The following is a 23,419-nucleotide window of genomic DNA, read 5'->3' on the forward strand; positions in this document are numbered from 1 at the left end:
AGCCCAGCAGCAAGCGTGTCCCCACGGGCTGTGCACAGCATGGTGGGCCTCAGGGCCTGTTGGGAGGGGAAGCGATTGTACCCAGCACTGTGGCCTGGAGGCTGCAGAGTGCAGGGTCTGCGTGTCCTCATCCCCCTCCAGGAGGACTTGGTGCCCTGCAGAGGAAAAGGCCCAGGCCCCTCTGCCGTCCACACCTCCGCTGCTCTGGACACACACACCCTCGCACGTGCCCGAGAAGTTCCAGCTCCTGCCAAGGATCCTTGGAGATGCCCAGGAAGCTGGAGGGAGGGGGACCAGTGTGGTCCTGAGGCCAGGGCTGGTGGCATGTCCTGAAGGTGCCGTCCAGCTCTAGAGTCCTGCTGTGCCCTGCGTCTTTCACCAGAGTAAAACCACTGCCCCAGCCACCATGCCTCCGCAAGCCAAGGCCTGCACAGTCCTTGGGGCGAAGCTGCCAGCCCTGTCCTCTCCCCGTTCCCCCTGCCCAGGTGCCACTGTGTGCAAAGCCCAGCTCCTCATCTAGAGACTAGAAGCCAACACAGACACATGAGCTGCTGCTGAGTCCCTTTATTTGGGCATCACAGCCCACACCACAGCCTGGCAGACATTCAGCAAAGCCTCTCCCCAGAAGCCTGGAGCGCTGAGGGCTCAGTGCCACCAGCCCAGACCCCCGGAGTGTGAGGGGCAGGGCCCCCCAACACGGTGGACAGCACACCCCGGAGGGAAGAATGAGGCTCCACAGAGGGGCTCCCCTGACAGCCTGGGTGCAGTGGGGCCGGGGGTACCTGTAGAGCAGTGGCTGCCTGCTCCCCTGGCCTCCACAAGCCCAGGGTGCCTGATGCCCTGCTCCTCCCCCTTCCTGGGCGCTGGGGCCCACTCAGCCTTGGGGCAGGTGGGCAGCCATGGCTCATTCATGACTGTAGCTGGTGTACACTTTATTCAACTGGAGCAGCAATCCCAAGGTCTCTGGGTACTTGTTCACAGACTTCTTGAACTTCTTCCTGATCTCTGACAAGTAATTTCTTCCTGTCGAAAGGGAGGGCACACATGAGATGGGCATTCAGCACAGGACCACCCGCTGGGCTGCGTCAGGGGTCTTCGTCCTGCCCACCATGGGCCAGGCCCAGACCACCCCTGGGCTCCCAAGCCCGGCCCGCCGTCCATCCCATTATTCCTCGAAGGAATCTGGAAGTCCACAGACATCCTGACGACCCACAATGAGGGGCAGACAGCAGACAGCCACAGACAGCAAGTGTGCACTCAACACACCTGTGTGCACACACACGTGCAAACACACAGGAACGCATGCTCTGCTCCCCTTAAGGTGACAACATTTCTCTTCCTGGAGATAACCTCTGTCCAGAAATGACGTTTATAGTCAAAGCACTAGCACTGGTCCAGGATGGAGAGCTGATTCCCCCAACCCTCCTTCCCTAGTGAGTAATAGGAGGGCGAGGACGGGGTCTGTCCCTGTTGGAAACCAAAGACAGATGGCAAGTTGCATGTCAAGGCTGCCAGAGATGGGGACAGGGTCTAGGGAGGCGACGGACACTGGAGGGTGGGACCCCAGGAGACCAGCTGGCCCTCCAGCCCTCCCCAACTCTGCACACATGAGACCTTGCCCAGACAGGACCCACACCAAAGTGAAACCTCGGAGAATCTAAACATTTCCACCTCCTTTGTGTGGCCTGAAACTATGAACTAGGACTTTCCTGGTTTCTAGCATAAACCCATTTCCATACCCGACCTTGGGAAGCAGAGAAACAAGCCAGCAAGGTCTTAAAATACACAATGACCAGGAACCAGACCGGCGGTGAGAACAAGAAACCAGAGAAAACATGAGGGGAGTCTAGTTTGAGATATCACAGCACATAGCAGAAGCCAGTCCCGGGGCCTGAGAGGAGGGCAGCTGAGTGTTGTGTGGTCTCAGGGAGTAAAATGGAGAGATGGGAACTGTCAGGTGAGAACAACTCTATTTTTTAAACAAAAACAAAAAAAGAGATTGGACATGGCATCAAGTGCAGCTGAGGCTTAGACCCCCTGCAGAAGGTGGGTGCCCTGGAGGTGGGCCGGCAGGAGCTGTAAGAACCTGGCGGTGGGACTAGGGTGCCCCCATGGAGAGGAGAGCCTGGAGCCTCGCCCACAGGGTGGCAGCTGCACCCACCCCAGGCAACAGATGCTGTCTGACATTCTGGAAACTGCAGTGTCTCCAGGGCCAGAGGGGTGGGGAGAAGAGGCCCCTCACAAACGGCCCAGCCACTGTCGATCGCCATGGAAAAGAAGAAAACGGGTCCCTGCCGCACGCTACAATCAAAACAACATGTTTTGAATGAAAGAAGGACTGAAACATGGAGATTCACGCTTCAAAACCTGGAGAAGACACAGAACACATGACAGGGGGAGGGGGACCGACTTCCCCAGGACACAGAGCCATGGGCCGCAGGACACGACGGGCCACCACAGCGCCTCGGCATTTAAGCCGGAGAAAGACCATGAACAAGAACATAAACCACACATGAAACTAAGCCAGGACCTCAGCCATGGGGGTGGAGGGCAGCGCCTGGCTCACCATCAGTCTACACCCATGGCCAGAGGAAGCGCAGCAGGACGGAGGGAAGGCGGGCAGGTGCCTGGCTCCCTAGGCTCCCAGGGTGAGCAGGTGGGCCCTGCTCTGTGGAAGGAACCCCCAGCTCCTGCCCTATGGTTTCTCCATGCTTCCTGGGACCCCACCGGCCACTCTCACCGCCCGTCTCTCCAGAGAGCACAGCATGCTGGCTCCTGGGAAGAATTCTGATGCTGGCAGATTCCAGGCCATTGTTGACATCACCAACATTCCAGCCTGACACCAACACCCTCTCTGGTCCCCAGGCCTCCTCCCCAGCTGACCCTCTCCCTCCACTCCCACCTTCCTAGCCCTCTCCTCCCCTGACCTTACCTGGTCACCCCTCAGGCATGGGTGTCAGGGAGTGGTGTCCTCCAGACTGGTCCCTCCATCTCCCACCCCACCCCACCCCACCTTCCGTCCGTCTAACCAGGACCCCGCAGCCCCAGCTTCCATGCTTGCTCTGAAATCGCCATCTGTCACCCTGCAACACCCCACATCTCCGTAGCCCTGCCTCCCATCCAGCCCACCTCACTGCTTGCCATGTGGGCCTCGTGGGGCTGGGCCAGGTGGTACAGAGCTTGGCACAGAGTAGGGTCACGAGGTGCCTTCCCCAGACGCCACAGCAACTGCCAAGGATGTGGAGAGAAGTGGCCAGTTCCCATACATTCCGAAGACAGAGGCAACCTAATTTCCTGAGGAGCAGGAAGCTCGGAGGAGAGAGGTGGTGAGGATGGCAGGGGTGGGTGGCCTGCCCAAGCAGCCAGCCTTCCAAGGACACGAGGCTGCGGGCCAGATGGGTGAGGGTGCACCACCCTGTCGACATAGCAGACAGATCAATGGGACAAAATGTAGCCCAAAAGGAAGTTAAAGATGTACGCCCGAATGACTGACCGGAACGATCCGGGAGACAGAGCGCCTTGTGTCTTTGGAGAAGGGGGTGGCTGAGACCATTCCCGAGAAGTCACAAGGCGGCCTGCAGCTGCCACGGTCACCTAACACCGCACAGCACCAGCCAGTGTGCCGTGGAGGGATAAAGAGCGAGCCACGGACGCCGGAAAGGCACTGGCAGGGACACCGCGTCCACCGAGCCTGGAGCCGACCTCCCAGCACGCAGGACAAGGATGCATCATGGCCACCAGATGTCACTCAGTGTGGGTAGGAGACACATGACATGAGGTGAACCTGGGGACTCCTAGCTGGGTCTCCCCATCCATGGGTGCCCAGGACCCTCTCTGCACCGGCCCTGAGCACAGTCCCGCCCTGTGGGGCTGACCGACAGCACTCATCCCCCACAAACAGCAGTCTCCCTTGTAGGATGAGGTCCTACAGGGGACCTGTCACACTGTCCTTTCCCTATGCTGGGTGCCCAGAGCATGCAGGCCAGAGGGAAGTATGCCCAGAGGAGGGAGGATGTGGCGGCCTCCATCTGGGCGCAGCAGGAGGGAGCGCTCCAGGTTGATGGGGGCACAGCCGGGCACAAGGGGCATCAGTGCCTAGTAGGGGAGGCCAGAGGGGAGCAGCAAGGACTTTGATGGGCGTCCTACACTTGGACACAGACGCACTGGAGCAGGGGCTAGGGCTGGCGGTGGCCGGAGGTTTTGGAAGCGGCCAGGTTGCGAAGAGCTGAGCACATGTCCCGAAGGACTGGGTGTGAGGTGAGAAGGCGCGAGCAGTGGATGGCAATCCTAAGTGAGGTTAAACCATCAAACCCCAGCACAACACCCACCAATGCCCGGAGCATGTGTCCCCAACCAAACAAAAAAGTGACAAGGTCTAAAAGACAGTGTTCATCTGAGTGAGGGTGGGTGGCAGCAAGCACACTTCACAAGGATGAGCCTGTGCAGACGGGTCCCAGGGAAGCGGGTTAACCGCGGAGCCTGGCCTGCAGCAGGCACTGGAGTCCTGCGCAGTGACAATCACCACCAGCCACTGGGAGTGTGCTGGCTGTGGGGGGCGCTCACATCTCACACAAAAACTACTTCTAGGCTGCTTGCAAAATTACAGGTAAAACAAGAATGCTGGAGGCTGTGCACACCCCCTATGGTCTCGCCTGGGGTGGCTTCCTCAGTCCCCAGCAAACCAGACCCTGAAGCTCAGGACAGGCGCAGCCTCCACAGAACAGAAAATCCCAGGCAGCACGTCAAATGGGGAGGGAGAAGGTGCCCCGATCCGAGGACACGGGGGTGGTGCTGGGCTCCAGGGAGCCCCTGCAAGTCAGGAAGAGCCACACCCCCAACCGACAGGAACGCGGGAAACAAATGCCACGCGGTGTGGAGAGGGCGAGGGCATTAACACTGCCACGAATTCCTCAGTACATGGAACGTCATTCCTGAGGAGTGCAGGGCCGACAGGCTCCATCCCTCCCAGAGCGCCCGGGAACCAGGTGGGACTCCTGAAATCTGAACACTTAACCTCTGTGAGTTCCACCAAAGGGGAACCTAGGCCAAGGCGTGTGCCACAAGTTGACAAATGGGCAAAATGATGTAAATGACCATAAAAAAGGCACTGGGCGGACACATGTGAGATGACACAGTGTGGGGAAGGCAGGTCAAGGTCACAAAATTGCCGTTGTTTTAATTAAAAGTTGGGGGGTTGGTGAAAAAGCATAGTGTGTACAGGGGTGCTGAGGATGCACACACGCGCGCGCGCGTGTGTGTGTGTGTGTGTGTGGATTAAATCGGAAAGAACATGCTCAGGATGCTTATCATTGAGTGGAAGGTCAGGGTAGTTTTCACTGTCATCTTGTCTTTTCTAACAATGAGCAACTACTGCCTGCAACACAAAAATAAAACTGCACCTGGGGAAAGTTACGTTGCAGAAAAATAGTTAATAGCAAAGAAAGATGTTCATGGCTTATTTTAAAACATACAGACCATGCTTTCACAAGTGCACATGCGTGTGCATGTGAGTGTGCACGTGTATCTTGATGCATGCTTGCAGACAGGGGGTTGGCAGGACACACAGCAGTGTCAGCTACGGTGATTTCCGGGTGTTGGGATAAACGTCATTTATCTTTTCTTCCTTTTGCCTGGGATGGAGCCTGGGATGGAGCAGAGATGTGGGCTCCTGGGAAGCCCCAAACGTCCCCAGAGCGCAGGAGCACCTTCCGCAGTAACCTCTGCTCACAAGTGCTCATTCGGAGTGTTTTCCCTGCTGGCAGATGGATTGGGAGCCACCCACGCCCCTTCTTGGGGTTCACACCCTACCCCAGCGCCTCACCAGGAAAGCGCCCCCAGCCAGGAACCCACTCACCCGAGGTCACATTAAGGGGTTGCGACTGGGTGCAGCACAGGATCCTGGTCCCCTCTGCCCAAGAGGCTTCCTCGCCCCTTACAGGAACATCACCCAGAGCCCCCAGCAAACTTCCCGATAGGCAGCCCCATCTTGACAAGAGACCAGGAAAACCAGGCCAAACCATGGCTGCGGGCGGGACTGCCTGGACCAGCAAGGAGTCAGTCTGGCTGGAGCCCTGCACAGGCTCCTTTGCCCCTTCCCCAACCTGTCCCACCTGCCCCCACCACTCTGCCCTCATTCCCACTGCCCCCTTCCATCCTCCACAAAAGCAAGCCCACCACCCATCCTCCTCATGCCGTGATCCTGACTCATGGTCAGCTCATGCCTCCTCCATCTGGGTCATGGTTATTTCACATCCACTGTACCCGAACACACCTGCCACACACTGAAAACACCCTGGGGCCTTGGGGAACAACAGGAGTGACACCCCTCACCCCATCCCTTCTGAGCCTGGGATGGAGAGCAGAGATGTGGGCTCCTGGGAAGCCGCCAAATGTCCCCAAAGCACAGGAGCACCTTCCAGCAATAACCTTTGCTCCAGGTCTGACCCCCATCTGCCCAAAGATGGCCAGGCCCATGTGGAGATGTGAAGCTTGGATGCCCCTTGGAAGCTCTGGGCTGGCCCGTGTACAGCTGAGCAGCACAAACAGGGTTAAAAACACACCCGGTGGGACCACTTTATTGTGAGGTCAGGAGGAAATCATTGCCACCGCCCCTCGTGCAGCCCCAGGTGGCCCCCAGGTGCGGGTGCCGGCAGGTGAGACTCGCAGCTTTGGCATGGAGCGTGCTCCTTTACAGAGATCCTTCCACCCCGAGGCTCTCTTCCTCCAGGTAGGGCCCTGGGCAAGGAACTGGCAGAGAGGAGGCCCATAAGGGGCACCCCCAAGGAGGCGCAGGTGGGCACAGGAGAGAACACCCTGATGCACCTTGCCCTCCTGGCCATACTGCCTGGAAGAGAGCTCAGCTCTGTGTGCTAGCTCCCCTGTGGCAGCCTGGTGCCGAGAGCCCTAGGGTGCGGTGCCAGGCAGTGCCTTGCGCCCTGCTCACGTGTGGGGTACTCGACTGATGGCACTTCAAAGGTGGAGCCTTGCAACCCTCCACCCCTGTCCTGGGGTCCCTGAGCCCAAGGAGCTGTGACCAAGGTCTGGGATGCACCCCAGAGTGAGCCTGTTACTAAAGGCTCCATTTTGCAGATGGAAACAGGGATGACAGGGAACATCAGAGCTCAGAGAGGATCGGTTACTAGGGCACAGTCCAAGGGCAAGGGCCAGTCAGCCCCTCGTCCACACCGGGGACAAGTCCTGAGGAAGAGCCCACCCAGCCAAGTCCCAGCCTGGCCCACGAGGCCGCCCTCAGAGCATCACCTGGCAAGGGGTTGCCTCAGGTCACTCCCGGGGGAGGGAGGGTGGGGAGAGGGGGTGTTCCCAGAGCAGACATCTGCTGGCCTCCACTCCCAGAGATGCCTGAGGGGGCAGGCTAGGGGGAGCCTTCCTGTAGCAGCCCCAAGGCCAAGTGCTGGTGGTCCAGGGAAGCCCGTGTCCACCAGGGGGCCCAGGTATCTAGTGGAGCCGCCAGACGGGCCCACGACAGGAGCCATGGGGACATGGGGCATGGCGTCCACTGTAGGTGGGGAAAGGCCAGGTTGGCTCAGTGCCTCCCTGTCCCCACACAAGCCCAACTGGGGACTCTGGAAAGTGGGTTGGATCGCACAAGTTTCAGGGAAGATGGGGACCCTCACTCGACCACCCCACGGGTTGGTGCCTGTGCCCTTAGAAGCAGCAGGCCCACAAGCAGCCCGGCCGGCACCAGGACTTACCGATGGCTGCCAGGGTGCCGCAGTCCCTGCTGTGGAAGTCGGCCCAGGCTTTGGTCTTACAGCTCTTGCTGCAGGTCAGGATCCCGTAGCAGCGGATGCAGGGCAGCAGGCGCACCCCGATGGAGCGGCCGCACTGGTAGCAGAACTTGAAGAAGGGAATCCTGCCAGGGGGCCACGCAGCCGTCGGCCGGTGCCTGCCCCCTATGCCACCGACCCAGCTCCGGACCTTCCCCATATCCTCTGCATGCGGACAGAGACCTGAAGTCCTGTCCAGGGATGTCCAGCACAAGCCGTTCAGAACAGAAAACAAGCACCGTGCCCAGGTGCCACCTGAGGGCTCAGACAGGGCTGGGCAGGAGACTGTGGCACCCTCACATGCCACAGTGTGGGGCGGGGAGGATTTCTGTGTTTTGTGGGAGGAACAGCTGTGGGTGAGCAGGGCATACCCTCGAGCTCTGCTTCAGCAAGAAAATGAGCCCAGGTGGGCAACCACCCCTGCCTGCCATCCATCGCCCACCCACCCACCAGGGTTTACTGGGCGGATGCAGTCCAGGATGCCCACAGGGACCAATAAGGCACACAGACATAGAGAGACTATTCTAGGGGAAGGGCCCATGGTGGAGGGGCTAGGAGGGGTATGGGGCACAGGGTGCACAAGGCAGCACACATCTCCCACCCAGCTGCCCCCCAGACATGGAGCGGCTCCTCAAGCGTGCCCTGTGGCCCCCTGCTGCCACCCATCCTGGCCCATGCTCCTGGCGAGCGGGGCCACACGGCCACTTACTGCTCCAGCTCCTCCAATTGCGGCTCCTTGGGCATGGTGGGGTCCCTTTGCTTCAGCTTGTGGCAGGGGATCATCTGCGCTGTACCCAGAGAGACCTGCATTAGTCTCTCTGGGCCCTCCCATGGGCCGTAGTATCTACAGATAGAGGGAGCACGGGCTGCCCGCCTCAACCACCCTCCTGAAGCCCACCCGGCACCTCGGGAGGCAGGACCCCAAGCCTTGACATCCCATGACAGGTCTCAGGAGGCAGAGTGGGACTTGGCTTGGAGGTGTTGGGCCGCCCAGGGCCTCTTGTTTGCCTACCCATCTGCAGCCCTTTCTCTGTGCCATCGACAGACTCAGTGTCCCCCTCACCACGCCATTAAAGGGCCATGGAGCAGCACCAGGTTTCTCTGGCCTCACCCAGTCCACAGCCCCCTCTGAAGTGGGGGACCCTGCTCTGCTCTCTGGCCACTGCAGGAGGGTGCACAGTAGGCCAGGGTCTGGAGGGCAGTGAGTCCCCCATAATAACCACAGTTTCCACCAGATCCCTGCACCATTCTCTCTTTAAATAGCACCTCATCCCCCCCCCCCCAGAAAGGCCGCCAAACCTCTGCTTCCTCACCACCCCTTCAGACACAGGAACCCCGCAAGGAAACACCTACTGGCCATAAGAGCAGGAAGGTGGGAGCTCTCCTTCCTCCCCCACCCTTCCTGCGCCCACCAGCACTCAGGCCGGGTGGGGATGAAGACATGGGCCCAGGAAGCCGGCTCTGACAGTGCACCTGTTGCCAGGGCAATGTTAGGAAGGCCACGTGGCACCAAGGATGCTTCTGGGACAGGTGACAAAAAAAACATACAAGGGGCCTGGTGCCAGAGCTTCACAGATTGCTTCTTTATGAGTAAACATGAAAATGGGAGGAGGGCATTCTTGAGCATCAGTTGAGATGTAACTCACGTGCCACCCAAGTCACCTATAAGGTACACAGTTCAGTGGCTTTTAGCACATTCGCAGGTGTGCGGCCATCACCACAAAATCCATTCTAGAACATCGTCATCACTCCCAAAAGGACCCAGCCCCTGAACTCCGCCATGCCCCTGACTCCCCAGCCACAGCCCCTGGCGACCCCTATCTACTTGGTCTGTGGCTTTGTCTGTGCCGGACATTTCATACAACATGTGGTCCCCTGTGACTGGCTTCTCTCACTGAGCATCACGTTTTCAAGGTTCATCCGCATGGCGGTGTCAGGGCTTCACTCTTATTTGTGGGTGAATAACATTCCGTATGGGCATCTGCCACGACTTGTTTATTCATTCATCCATGGATGGATATGGGGGTTGTTCCCACCTGGCTTTTGTGAACCGTGCTGCCATCAGCATTCGTGTACAGGTGCTGGGGGACACGTGTTTATTGCTTCTGGGCACACAGCTGGGAGTGGCTTTGCTGGGTGACGTGGTGACTCTGTGGTTAGCATCTGAGGACTCTCCAGCCCCTCTCCCGTTCCCATTCCCACCGGCGGGGCAGGAAGCTCCCCTTCTCCTCCTCCTCGCCTAGTTACATGCTAATCACAGCATCATACTGGAGTGACACCTCGTGTGGTGCAGTGTGTTCATCCCTGATGGCCAGTGATGAGCATCTTCTCATGGGCTTGTTGGCCATTTAGATCTTTCTTTGGAGAAATCTGTGTAGATGCCGATATAACTAAGACTGACTCCATCTCTGTGCCTGATTTCTTTTCCGTTCAAGTTTCCGTGCTGTGAACTCTGACCTAACTGCGCTCAACAGCATACCAAGGCCTTCCAGTCAAGGCTGAGCTGGCTCTGTAGGCTGACACAGTGCAGCCATAGTGATTTTTGTCAGTGACGACCAGAACAGCACAGCCCAAGACAAATGTCAAACTAGGTGCTGGCATCAAATCTAAGCAACTGTGCATACATGACCAGGAGGAGCACGGCTCCTGGCTCCAACAGCAACTCTGTCCCTTTGTCTGGTCAGCTGTTAGTACCTTAACCATCCTACAAAACTTCTACTGTGACAACTGTCCAGCAGTGGAGACTAGCTGTGCAGCCTGAGGAGATGCCTCCGCTCAATCCCATCTCTGAAAGCGATTCAGCCCTACAACAAGCTGTCACATTCCATGGAACGGCTGGCCTCCTTTTCCAGTTGAGAGGTGGTCATGTACCTTCACTCCACCATCAGACAAATTTCTATTCGTGTTTTTTGTCCAGTTTTTAATTCAATTACTGTATTATTGAGTTGTGACAGTTTGTTCTACATACAAGTTCCTTATGAGATGTATGATTGACAAATATGTTCTCCCATAGGTTGTCTTTTCACATTTGCTTTTCAGAGAGAGTGGGATGGAGGGAGGGAAAGGAAAAGAGAGAAACATCGATATGAGAGAGACACATCGATTGGTTGCCTCCTGCACAAGCCCAGACCATGAGGCAGGGAGCAAACTTGCAACCCAGGTATATGCCCTTGACAGGCATTGAATCCACAACCCTTGGGTGCATGGGCTGATGCTCTAACCACTGAGCCAAGGCCAAATTGAACTCATTTTTATAGGTGATCTGAGGGTCAAACGTCATTCTCTTGTGTTTGGATAACCAGTTGTCCCAGCACCGTTTGTTGAAAAGACTGTTGTCCTCACCCCTATTAAAGCCCTGGCGGCAGCAGGACAGGTCTCTCTCATGTCCCTTCCTGGCCCAGCCCCTCCCATCCCACAATTGTCAGGAAAAACATGGCCTCGGCTGGCACCCACAGCCACCCACCTTTCTTGCTCAAGCACAGCACCTTTGGGTCCCACTGGCTCTCCTTGGCCATGATGGCGGAGCGCAGCTGGAAGCCCATGTATTCCAGGAGCCGCTTCCGGGCCACAAACGTCTCCCGCTCTGCCGGCATCAAAGTGTGGAAGGGGCAGTGGGCAATCTTCCGGTCCTGCGGTACAGTGCCAGTCACCGCAGGGCACCAGCTCCCACCCCGGGGAGGGCGGGTCCCACTCCCAGCTCTGGCTTATCACCAGGGGAGGGAGACTGGGTGGGGAGCACACATCCTCTGTCGGTGGTCATTGTGAGGACAAACCAGGAGAGCGCTCCAAAAGCTAGGCACAGGCAGCCACGCCTGTGCATGCCCGGGTGCCAGGTCTTCTCTTCCAGAAGGCCAGGGACTCGCTTTGGAAGGAGGCATGAGGGACCTTTGGCTCAGCTGTGCCCAAGAGATGCTAAAGGCCCTAGCTGCGCCCCTATCACCGACAGGAAACTCAAAGCCATACCTGGAAGAATTTGAAATACCCGTAGTCCACGACTGTGCCCACGGCCACCTTGTCCCCTTGCGTGAGTGTCACAGGGGCCAGGATGTCGGCCCCATAATTGATGAGCAGGTCAATCTGTGGAGAACAGAGCTGCATCAAATGCATGTGAACACCCCAGCTGCCAGGATTGTGTGTAGGTGTGGAGGAGGTAGGTGTGTGCATGTGTGTGTGGATGTATAGGTGTGTGCGTGTGTAGGTGTGTGAGTGTGTATGTATGTGCATGTGTGTACATGTGTGTGGGCATGTACATGTATGTGGGTGTGGGTGTGCACAGGTGTGGGGGGGTGTGCATGTGTGACTTCTCGCACACAGTGCAACAAGGTCTCTAGCTCAAGATTTATCACCAATTTCAACAGGGCTCCCACCCCTATCCTGACCAGGGAGCAGGCGCCTTCAATAAGAGGCTTTATGGCTATATAGTTTTAGCCAGGAAATTTAACCAAACAAGCAGGCTCAGGGCATCCCAGAATAAACAGATGAAAAATAGCCCATCACCTGCAGGGCACTCACTGGACTGTGTAGGGTCTACCTGCTGACCATTGCAGGCAGGGCCGGTGTTAGGGGATGCATGGTGGCTCCCTCAGCCAGGGTCCTCACTCTCTCAGCCTGTTTAACATTCATTCTTCACAAACTTAGAAACCCTGGTGACACTGTGTGTGAAGCTTCGTGGCACAGAACCAGGCATCTGGGGGCAAATGCCACCAAACACCAGCAGCCAGCGTGGCCTGACCAGGCCCAACTCACGGGTCTCGGGGGCATGAGTGCAGTTTATACACGGATTCCTTATGGCGATGGTGATGGCATGGCAGGCCTATGGCGAGCGGAGTGGGAGCCAGTTTTCCAAAGCTGTGGGAAGAAGCTGCCCTGATCCAACCCCAGGCTCCTCTCCTCTCCTGTCCACCCCCTCTCCTCTATTCCCCTCCCCTCCCTCATGCAAAGCATGACAACCTTCATACAAGCCTGATGCACCACTGAGGCTCCAGAGGGCTCAGCATGTTGCACAGAATCACATCCCATAAAGGAACGATGGAGAAAAAGCATTGAATTCTACCGAAAACTGCTTCTTTAAATGCTAGCTAAATCTATCAAGCTCTTAGAAGAAAACATAGGACAAAAGCTTCACCAAAATGGACTTGGCAATGATTTCTTGGATATGAAACAAAGGCACAGGCAACAAAAGGAAAGGTAGACAAACCGGCCCTCATGAAAATTAAAAACTTCTGTGCATAAAAGACACTACTGCATTGCAAAAAGGTGGCCCATGCTTATGAGAAAATATTTTAAATCACATATCTGAGACGTGATTAATGTCCAGAATACAGAGCGAACTCTTAAAACTTAACAAAAAACAATTTCTAAAATGGGCAAAGAACTTGAATAGACATTTCTTCAGAGAAGGTATATGAATAGTCAACAAACCCATGAAAAGATGCTCAACGTCACGAATAAAATTAAAATAAGACCAATAAGATACCGCCTCACAGCCATCAGGATGGTTACTATACAGTAAACTCAGAAAAGAACAAGTGTTACCGAGGATGTGGAGAAATGGGAGCCCTGTGCCCTGTGGGCGGGAATGTAAACTGGTGCAGCTACTGTCGAGGAAAGTATGTGGTTCCTCAAAAAATTAAACATAGAATGACCACATGACCCAGCAACCCCACTTCTGGGTAGATACACAAATTGAAAGCAGCATCCAGAAGAGATATTTGTACACCCATCTTCACAGTGTCATTATTTAAAATAGCCAAACGTGGAAGCAACCTAGGTGTACATCAACGGGCCAATAAATACACAATATGCTTCATACACACAAGGGAATATTATTCAGCCTCAACATAAAAACATATCTGAGACCCGCTACAACATGGAGGGATCTTGAGGACATGATGCTGCATGCAATAAGGCAGACACAGAAGAACAAACACTGTGTGATTCCCCTTACATCCCTGGAGGAGTCAGGTTCACAGAGACAGAGAGTAGGAGGCGGGGAACAGGGGTGGGGGAAAGGGGGAGTGAGTGTTTAATGGGGACAGAGGGTCAGTTTTGCAAAATGAAAACAGTTATGGGGAGGGATGGTAGTGACGGCTGAACAATAATGTGAATGTACTTAATGCCACTGAACTTAAACATTGTTAAAATGGTACAGTTTTTGTGTCTTTGCCAAATTTTTTTTAAAATGTGTTCACTATAACCTCTTTTTGGCAAAAACAAACAACAAAACAAAACAAAACAAAAAAAAACTGTCATAAAGATCCTGAGAAACAGTCCTGGCAGCTGCAGGTTGGAGGACCGTCCCTTAACGTGGAAAAGGAGCAAAGCAGGGTGATCAGGAGCGGACAGAAGCCCCGCAGAACCAGGCAGGGGCGCCCCTGCTCACACCCAGCCTGCCGAGGCCACGAGCAAGAGAAAGGAGACGGGTTACACACATTGGAAGAGAAGAGAGAAATGTCATGACTTGCCAGCAATGTACTTATCTACCTACAAAGTAAGGAGGAATGTCTGGAAAACTCTTAAACCAACAGGAATTGAGGTGGGTGGCCGACAGCTGCAAGTCTATTGAACAGATCCCTGATTGTAACCTTGGGAGATGTAAGAAAAAGAATGCATGTGCATACTAAAGAGACAACAAAAACTAGTTTAATTCTGCAGTGTTAATATTTTATACTTATTTATTTATCATTTATCTTTATTGTTGAAAGTATCGCAAATGTCCCCTTCCCCCCCTCCCCCCGCATTGAAGCCCTCCACCCTGCCCCTGCCCCCCAAGGCCTACTGCATGATTTCCTGTGTCCATGGGCTATGCATATGCATGTAAGTTTCTTGGTTAATCTCCTCCCGCCCCTTCCCTCTGATATTCCTCAGTCTGTTCCATTCTTCCATGTCTCTGGATCTATTTTTTTCATCAGTTTATTTTGTTCATTAGATTCCACATCTGAGTGAGATCATGTGATACTTGTCTTTCTCTGATTGGCTTATTTCACTTTGCATAATGCTCTCCAGATCCTTCTATGCTGTCTCAAAGGATAAGAGATCCTTCTTTTCTTTTTTTTTCTTCTTCTTTTTTTTTTTTTACAGCTGCAGAGTATTCCAAGGTATAAATGTACTACAGCTTTCTTATTCATTTATCTACTGATGGGCACTTGGGCTGTTTCCAGATCTTAGCTATTATAGTGCTGCTCTGCACATAGGGGTGTATATATTTTTTTTCTGATTGTTGTTTTGGGATTTTTAGAATATATTCCTAGAAGTGGGATCACTGGGTCAAATGGCAGTTCCATATTTAATTTTTTGAGGAAACTCCATAGTTTCCAGTCTGCATTCCCACCAGTCTGCATTCCCACCAGCAGTGTACTAGGGTTCCCTTTTCTTCACATCCTCACCAGCACTTGTCATTGGTTGATTTGTTGATGATAGCCCTTCTGGCAGGTGTGAGGTGATATCTCATTGTCATTTTAATTTGCATCTCTCTAATGTTAGTGACTGAGCATTTATTCATGGGTTTCTTGGCCATCTATAGGTCCTCTTTGGAGAAGTGTCTATTTAGGTCCTTTGCCCATTTTTTTCACTTGGATTGTCTGTCTTCCTTTTGTTAAGTTATATGAGTCCCTTATATATTTTTGGAAATTAACCCTTTATCAGGTGTATCACTGAAAAATATGTTCTCTCAGGCAGTGGGCTCTCTTTTCGTTTTGGTGATGGTTTCTTTTGTTGTGTAGAAGTTTTTTCTTTTGATGTAGTCCCATTTGTTTATTTTCTCCTTAGTTTCCTTTGCCCTACAGTGGTCGGCAAACTGCGGCTTGTGAGCCACATGTGGCTCTTTGGCCCCTTGAGTGTGGCTCTTCCACAAAATACCGACTTCTGTGCATGGGCCACGAAGTTTCAATCGCACTGTACATGCACGCCCACATGTGGTATTTTGTGGAAGAGCCACACTCAAGGGGCCAAAGAGCTGCATGTGGCTTGCGAGCCGCAGTTTGCCAACCATGGCCCTAGGAGATAGATGTATTGACAAACATATTGCTATGAGAGATGTCTGAGATTTTGTTGCCTGTGGTTTCTTCTAGGATTTTTATGGTTCCACAACTTACATCTAAGTCTTTTATCCATTTTGAGTTTATTCTTGCATATGGTGTAAGTTGGTGCTCTAATTTAATTTTTTGTTGCATGTACCTGTCCAATTTTCCCAACACCATTTATTGAAGAGACTGTCTTTACTCCATTGTACCAGAAATCGATGGCATTTTTATATGCCCATAATGAACTCTCAGAAAGAGAAACTATAAAAACAATCCAATTTACCATTGCAAAAAAAAAAAAAAAAAAAAAGACACATTGGAATAAAGTTAACCAAGGAGGTAAAAGACCTTTACTTGCAAAAACTACAGGACATTGAAAAAAGAAATAGAAGGAGATACAAACAAATGGAAAAATATAACGTGTTCATGGATAGGACAAATGAATATCATTAAAATTTCCATACTACCCAAAGCAATCTTTAGATTCAATAGGTCCCTATTAAAATACCAATGGCATATTTCACAGAGCTAGAACAAATACTCCAAAAATTTATATGGAACCAAAAAACCCCCGAATAGCCGAAGCAATTTTGAGAAAGAACAAAGTAGGAGGGATCACAATACTGGATATCAAATTATACTACAAAGGCATTGTAACCAAACTGCCTGGTACTTGCACAAGAACAGACATATAGATCAATGGAACAGAACAGAAAAACCCAGAAATCAGCCCAAGCCATTATGCTCAATTAATATTTGACAAAGGAGGCAAGATCATACAATGGAGTAAAGACAGTCTTTGCAGTGTTAATATTTTTATAAGTGGCTTATGATATACAGTTAATAAAAATGTTTTAATCATTACAAGTGTTGGAAGTATTTACAAGAATTGGAGATATTATCTGAGTGGGTATATAAGTATATAAGTGGGTGTTCAATGTTTTGATCTCAGAGCATCTAGTTTTGTGTCTATTGGTGAGTGAGCCTCACAGCGTTAGCTTCTTGGTGGGCAGAGTGTGGAGATAGCCCAGCTCCCGATCCCTGCCTGGGATGCAGCTCCCCAATCCCTGCCTAGCAGGTCCCTTGATTAGGACCCCTGGTCAATGCCCATTTGACATAGAAAAATCTAGAATCCTGCAACCAGACCAAAACCATGGCCCGTGTCTTTCCTGAGAAAAACCAGGGGACTTTAGTCTGGACTGTTGAGTGGCTTTGCCTCTGTATATATTTTAGATCTATACATCTTAAAACTCAAGAATTTCTCACCCGTTTTCAAGTGTTTGGAATGCTGAGGCTTGGAGAACACAGAGAAATACCACACGAAGCTCCGCCTGCTGGGAATGAGGCCAGACCAAGGGTCCCACAGCCCCAGGCCCAGGACCCGGGGTCGCCCCTTCCCACTCGCCCCTCTCAGCCGGCCCCCACACCCGCCGCCTCACCAGGCCCAGCCTGTTGTTCACACTCCTCCGGTGCTCGTAGGCGATGTCGCAGGCCACACACAGCGCACTGCCCAAGCCCTTGGTCAGAGGCAGGTTGGGGTCAGCGCCGTTGGTCAGCAGCTCCTTCACAATCTGTACACAGACAGCCTGTCAGCGCCACCAGGTCCCTCCCTCCACTGGAGGAAGTCCAGAGCGAGGCCACTGCAGCACTGAGTATAGTGGCGGCCAATCTGGGGCTCACTGAGGCCCCCCCACCCCGGGCATTCTCCATGGCTCCCGCCCACCGGTTCCACTGCTGCCAGCTCCGAGGACCACTGGGGTGGGCACATGGTGGTTCCTTAGGGGGGCTGCCATTCCGCCCAGGTGCCTGGCCGGCACCCTGTCTGCACACTGTCCTGTCAGCCCCTCATCCCTGGGAACAGGCTGCCTCTGCCCCGGGGCACCTGGGTCTTTGACCAGACACAAAGTGGGCCACATGTCCCTTGTTTCCCTCTGTATCCCCAGCTGCCAGCCCAGGTGCCGCCCAGGAATCCAGGAGTAAGAGCAGCTACGCTGGATGTCAGAGAACTAGTGTTTGTCTCTCTCCAGAGCTCTGTCCCTCGGAGCAAGCTCTCTCTGCTACTACACCTGCCTGTAATATCCGGCAGGAGCAAGTGCCAAAATGACTTGTTGAAGGAAGGAAGGAGAGGAGGCAAGGCCCCTGCAGAGGCCCCACAGAAGCCCCACCTGTGGCCACTGGCAGCAATGCCTTCAGCTTCTTTAGGCCTCTGCTGAAAAGTCCCCTCACCAGAGAAGCCCGCCTGGGCATCCTGCTAAAGTAGCCTCCCTCCATCACTCTATCTGTCCTTGACCTTTACTTTCTCCATAACACTTATCATTACCTGAAAATGTGTCACACTGGACTATGGTCTGTCTTCTCCAACCAGAATGTAACATCCTTGAGAGCTGAGACTTTGTTTTACTCAACACCTGATGCCTAGACTGGCGCCTGCCTGGCACACAGTAGGTTCATCCAAATAAAAGGATGAAAGGTGCATGCAATATAGAAGGAAGGTAGGAAGGAAGGAAGGAAGGAAGGAAGGAAGGAAGGAAGGAAGGAAGGAAGGGAGGAAGGAAGGAAGGGAGATTGACGATAGATGTAGAATGAATGGGTAAAAGGATGGGTTGGTGAGTGGGTAGATGGGTGGCTAGATGGTGGGTAGATGAATAGATGTGCATTTGGGTGTGCGGGTGCATAGATGAGTACATAAATGTGTGGAAGGAGGGTAGATGGGTGGCTGGCTGGCTGGGTGGATGGTGAATAAACACATTCCTTGGCGGCGGCAGAAAGTGGGCACTTGCCAATGTGCCTTTCCCGGAGCACCGAGGAGTCGATGTCTGGGACAGGCAGAGCTGGGATCTAGGCCCCATGAGGGGGCATCCACCCAGCTGAACCTCACCTCGCTGCTCACTTTCCTTCTCTCGTTTGCCTTCTCTCTCTAAAGAGCTCCATCCCCACGGGAGGTGGCCCACGCCCCTTACACCACGCTGCCTTTGTGCCACTGCCAACACCACTAACGCCCAAACACTGATGGGGAGGGGACACTGGAGGAGAGAACATTGCAGATGTCCCTCAGGGGTTCAGAACGTGCTCACCAGGTCGTTCCCACTGGCGATGGACAGGGAGAGCGGGGAGTGGCCGCCCCACAGCAGGCTGCTGTTCGCTCTGTTGGAGAGGAGGAGGTGGACGACATCCCTGGCGTACTGGGTGAGAAAGGCAGGTTAAGAGGCCCAAGTCTCAAGTCCCTGGAGCACCTGGCATGGATCATTAACTCAAACATCCTGAAATCAACTTCAATTTCCTCCTCCCCAGCACCTTGCCTGGCACAGAGAGCTCTGAATTCTAGGAAGATGAATGGTGGGTAGGTGTGTCAATCCTCGAAGTAAAAAGATGTTTTCTAAACATTCATTTTTTCCAATGAAAAACAGGAAGGACAAATGATGGGTGAATTTATTGAAAACTTGTTTTCAAAGGAAGAGGAGAGTCAGGATTTTATGACCATCACAGTAGGTGCAGAGCAGGTGTGGCCGGAGGAACATGCCCTTCACCAGGGCTCAGGGTCCTCTAGGGCACAGCAAGTGAAAGAAGCCCAACCGACCCTGCTGGTGTAGCTCAGTGGTTAAAGTGTCAGCTCTCAAACCAAAGGGTCGCAGGTTCGATTCCCAGTCAAGGGCACATATCTGGGTTGCAGGTTCAATTCCTGGACCCTGTTGGGGTGCTGCAGGAGGCAACCAGTCCATGTGTCTCTCTCACATCGATGTTTCTCTCTATCCCTGTCCTCCCTCCCTTCCACACACTCTAAAAATTCAATGGAAAAAATATCCTTGGGTGAGGATTAACAACAACAAAAAAGAAACAGAGAAGCCCAGCTGAGCTGAAAGGAGACAGACCTTCAGCATGGAGGGCTGCTGCACCCTTCCGGCCTTTCCCCTCTGGGGAACCCTGATTTCCCCTTGTTCCCCAGAATTGCTCACAAGCTCCCCACCAAGCCTACTCCCCTTTTCGAGCCTCGCTGGCCAGGCCTAAAAGCTCCTGGGAAAGCCCGTGGAACTCAGACTTGATGGCTGGACGGCCATCGCCACTTGTCCTCGACCTAATGATGCTGCTGCTTCTGTCTCCCAACTTTGCTTCCCCATAGTTTTTCCAAATCTGAAGTCAGCACAGAGAGCACAGGTGTGCGAGTTGGAAAGCACTGTGTTCAAAGCCCAGGCCTCACACTTACTGGCTGGGGGCCTTGGCCAGCCTGCCTCTCAGAGCCTCTCTGTCCCCATTCCTAATGTAGGCTCATGGCACTCCTCAGCAAGTTCTGGCAGGATGGTGGCCCAGGCTTAGGGAGGCTTTGACAAGAGGGAAGCTCTGAAGCAGGGAGGCCTGGAGGTGCCTCCCATCGTCCCTTGCTGGCGTTGCCCAAGCGCCACCCTCACGCAGGTCCTTGTACTCTCATGTCAGGACGGCACGCGGGGTCATCACCCTATTCAGTAGCAAACTGCCCGTGCCACAGCCCAGTGAGGCCAGCCATTGGTGCCATTTTTCAAGAGGGTAAACTGAGGCTCAGTTTACTATGTGCTCAGTAGCTTACTGGTCTGGCCTGCCTTGGCCACTATAACACAAAGCCCAGACCTGGTTCCCAGTACCCACTTGCCCACCCTGGCCATTCGGCCTCCTTGTTCGAGGAATTAATCCCAAGGCCCATGGGAGGCAGTGCTGCAGGGCCAAAGGGCCCTCTGGGCTCTGCAGGACCCCGTCCCTGTGGGAAACCAAGTCCGCGGGTGACTGAGACACACAAGCCAGTTCCAGCACATGCCAGCCATACTCAAATATGTTTGAGCAGGCACCACACAGGGAACGTGATGCCACACCACGATCCATGTGCGTGCTGACACGGGTGTGGACAGTATCCCTTAAACATGCCCTGGAACAGCGCTTCAATGCACGAGTCACAGGCAGGGCCTGCTGACACTCTCTGCCATGCTTTAACCTAGCCATGGTCAGCAAACTGCGGCTCGTGAGCCACATGCGGCTCTTTGGCCCCTTGAGTGTGGCTCTTCCTAAGCCTTAGGAGTACCCTAATTAAATTAATAACAATGTGCCTACCTATATAGTTTGATTTTGAAAAATTTGGCTCTCAAAAGAAATTTCAATCGTTGTACTGTTGATATTTGGCTCTGTTGACTAATGAGTTTGCCAACCACTGCCCTCGTGGACAAGACCCACTCATCTGTTCTGAAACTCACTCAGGCAGGCCAACACCCCAAGGTCTGAGCCCTCAGCCCAGCCCGCCCCCCACCATGGCTGCTGACTCACCATCCTGCCCCCAAACACCCAGCTACACACATACACATGCACTACCCAAGCATACATACACATGCATGTGTACACGTGTGCACATGCATGCACGTGTGTGCTGGCCAGTAAATACAACTCACACAGTCATGCCAACATATATGCAGGTATGTATGCGCACCAAAAAAAAAACCATGCATGTGCACACTTATGTAAATGCACTCATGTGTGCACACCCAGGGCGCACACATGGGCATACAGCTCCCGACCGCCCCAGAAGGCCCTGCTCACCCTGTAGTTGTCCTCCCGCTCACAGGCCACATGCAGAGGTGTCCTGCCCCCCTCTTCAGGGACGGACATGTTCACGCTACTGTAGACGCTGGGCGGGCCTACTTCATTGTTGAGCTTCATGCTCGAAGGCAGCAACTCTGGCTGTGTGCAGACAGAGGGGTCAGGTCCTGGCCCAAGCCTCTCTCCAAGTGCTCAGAGACCTGCCATCTGCCCGACCAGCTGTGCCAAGAGCCCCTAGCAGGTACAATACAGATGTGCTCACACAGAGGAGCAGGCTGCCCTCCTCCTCAGACTGTGGATCTGAAGCAGCTCCCCGTGAAACCCTCTCCTGTGCGCATGCCCCAAGCCCTCCCCTCCCCCTCACACAGGTGAGCCACACATGTGCTGTGGCACAGCCAGGCGGGTTTGGGGTGCACAGAGCATCAATCAGCCTCTACAAGGACAAGTGAAATTCTGAACTAAATGGGCAACACTGCAGAGTGACCCTAGGCTCCCTAGTGCCCCCTCTCCCGCATGGCAGATGGCCCACCTTGCTCAGTTTGTACATGTCGTCTTGGTCAGCTGCCCTGGCATCCACATCCGTGATGGCGTGGAGCAGCAGCTCTGTTATCTTGACACCCTCCTCCCCGGGAAGGGCAGCTGCAATGTGGAGGGGGGTTAGGGCCCCCAGCTGCAGAGGAAACGCAGGAGGAGTTAGGGTGAGGTGAGCTACTCCCCGGGCGCCAGGGCCTGTCCAGGGTGAGAGCCCAGGCCAGTCCTAGAGTGCCACTCATAGCACTGCACTCTCACCAGCCTCACGGGACATGCAGGACAAGGAGGCCTCCCACACGGACCATGGACATGTCCGTTCCAATTCATAAGAGGTATCTGTCTGCCCAGGCCAGAGACAGGTGCACAGGCCCCGGTGCCAGCTTCATTTTAGACCAACTGTCCCTGCCTCCCTCCAAGAAAAGCCCATCTTCCCTGCCAGCGCTTCTTCAGATGCCCCTGCAGACAGCCATGCAGGTCCCAATGCCAATCGCTACCCGAGGCCTGTTGCCCACCCACAGCAGCCCCCTGGCATTGGCTGAGAGGATCAACGGAGGACTGTCTCTAGGATACCCAGTCAGCACTGACCACATGGAGATGGTCAGGGGGCCAGGTCCTGGACGAGGCACAGCCAACTCAGAGAGATCCCAGCCAGGAACATAGGGTGCACCTCGGGCCAAGGTGGAGGACTCGCCAACCCTCCACATAGGACCCGGGGAACGGGAAAGGGCCCCTGGAGAAAGGCTGGAGGGACGCTCAGAAACCACTGACAGTCCACTGGGCACAGCAAGGAACTGGGTGTTCTTCTGGTGCCAGTAATACGGGCAACTCAAACATTTCGATAAAGTGAAACTTCCATTTGAAGATGAATGTAAATAACCGATTCTTGATTTGGGATGGATGGACGGATGGATAGATGAGGGTGTCTGTGCCAAGTTTACAGGCTGCAACCTTAGTCAGTTTTAAAGATGGAGTCCAATCAGTAAACTTAAAAAGCCATTATAAATTATCCTGGGTCTTACACAAATTCTACTTGCCTGCACTACTTTATCTTATCCTCAGAAGAAAAGGAAAGAAACGGCCTGGCCAAGGGGCCTGAATAGTGAGACCCACCTACCCCTGAAAGTAACGGCTGAGGCCAAATAAAACTGCCAGCCATACCATCGACACCCTCTAAACACAGCAAAGGGCCTGCATACAGGCGGGGGGCTCACACAACCAGAGGGGAAAAACAGACGGTGCCAGTGAGGTTCAAAACCTACCGTTTTGACCTCACACTAGGAGCATCCTCTGAAGCCTCCCCCCCCTTGCTCTCCGCACCTCTGGCCCTACCTCTGGGGGGAACTGGATGTCGGTCCTGGCACCATTCTCCAGCAGCAGCTTCACCCCATCCACGTCCCCGGCCTTCACAGCGAAGAACAGGACGTGCATAGGCACGCGGCACAGGTTGGGGTCAGCGCCTCGATGCAGCAGGCAGTTGATGGTCAGCCACATGTTTCTATGTCTGGAAGGATCAGTATGACATGTCAT

General features: G+C 53.9%; 1 protein-coding gene across 1 annotated transcript in view; it reads right to left on the bottom strand.

Annotated features, from left to right (window-relative positions):
• Positions 1–557: 557 nt before the first annotated feature.
• Positions 558–23,419, bottom strand: part of ANKMY1 (ankyrin repeat and MYND domain containing 1) — a 43,143-nt gene continuing 20,281 nt past the window's right edge. The window contains exons 9-18 of the mRNA XM_036319418.1: positions 23,222–23,393; positions 21,891–22,031; positions 21,362–21,502; positions 18,883–18,990; positions 17,248–17,379; positions 11,751–11,864; positions 11,251–11,416; positions 8,497–8,575; positions 7,713–7,873; positions 558–1,023 (exon numbers count right to left, since the gene is read on the bottom strand). Of these exons, the coding sequence (XP_036175311.1) occupies positions 905–1,023; positions 7,713–7,873; positions 8,497–8,575; positions 11,251–11,416; positions 11,751–11,864; positions 17,248–17,379; positions 18,883–18,990; positions 21,362–21,502; positions 21,891–22,031; positions 23,222–23,393 (1,333 nt within the window). The 3' untranslated portion in view covers positions 558–904. The remainder of the gene's footprint in view (positions 1,024–7,712; positions 7,874–8,496; positions 8,576–11,250; positions 11,417–11,750; positions 11,865–17,247; positions 17,380–18,882; positions 18,991–21,361; positions 21,503–21,890; positions 22,032–23,221; positions 23,394–23,419) is intronic.

This window comes from Myotis myotis, unplaced genomic scaffold, assembly GCF_014108235.1.
Source record: "Myotis myotis isolate mMyoMyo1 unplaced genomic scaffold, mMyoMyo1.p scaffold_m19_p_8, whole genome shotgun sequence".
NCBI classification, from domain to species: Eukaryota; Metazoa; Chordata; class Mammalia; order Chiroptera; family Vespertilionidae; genus Myotis; species Myotis myotis.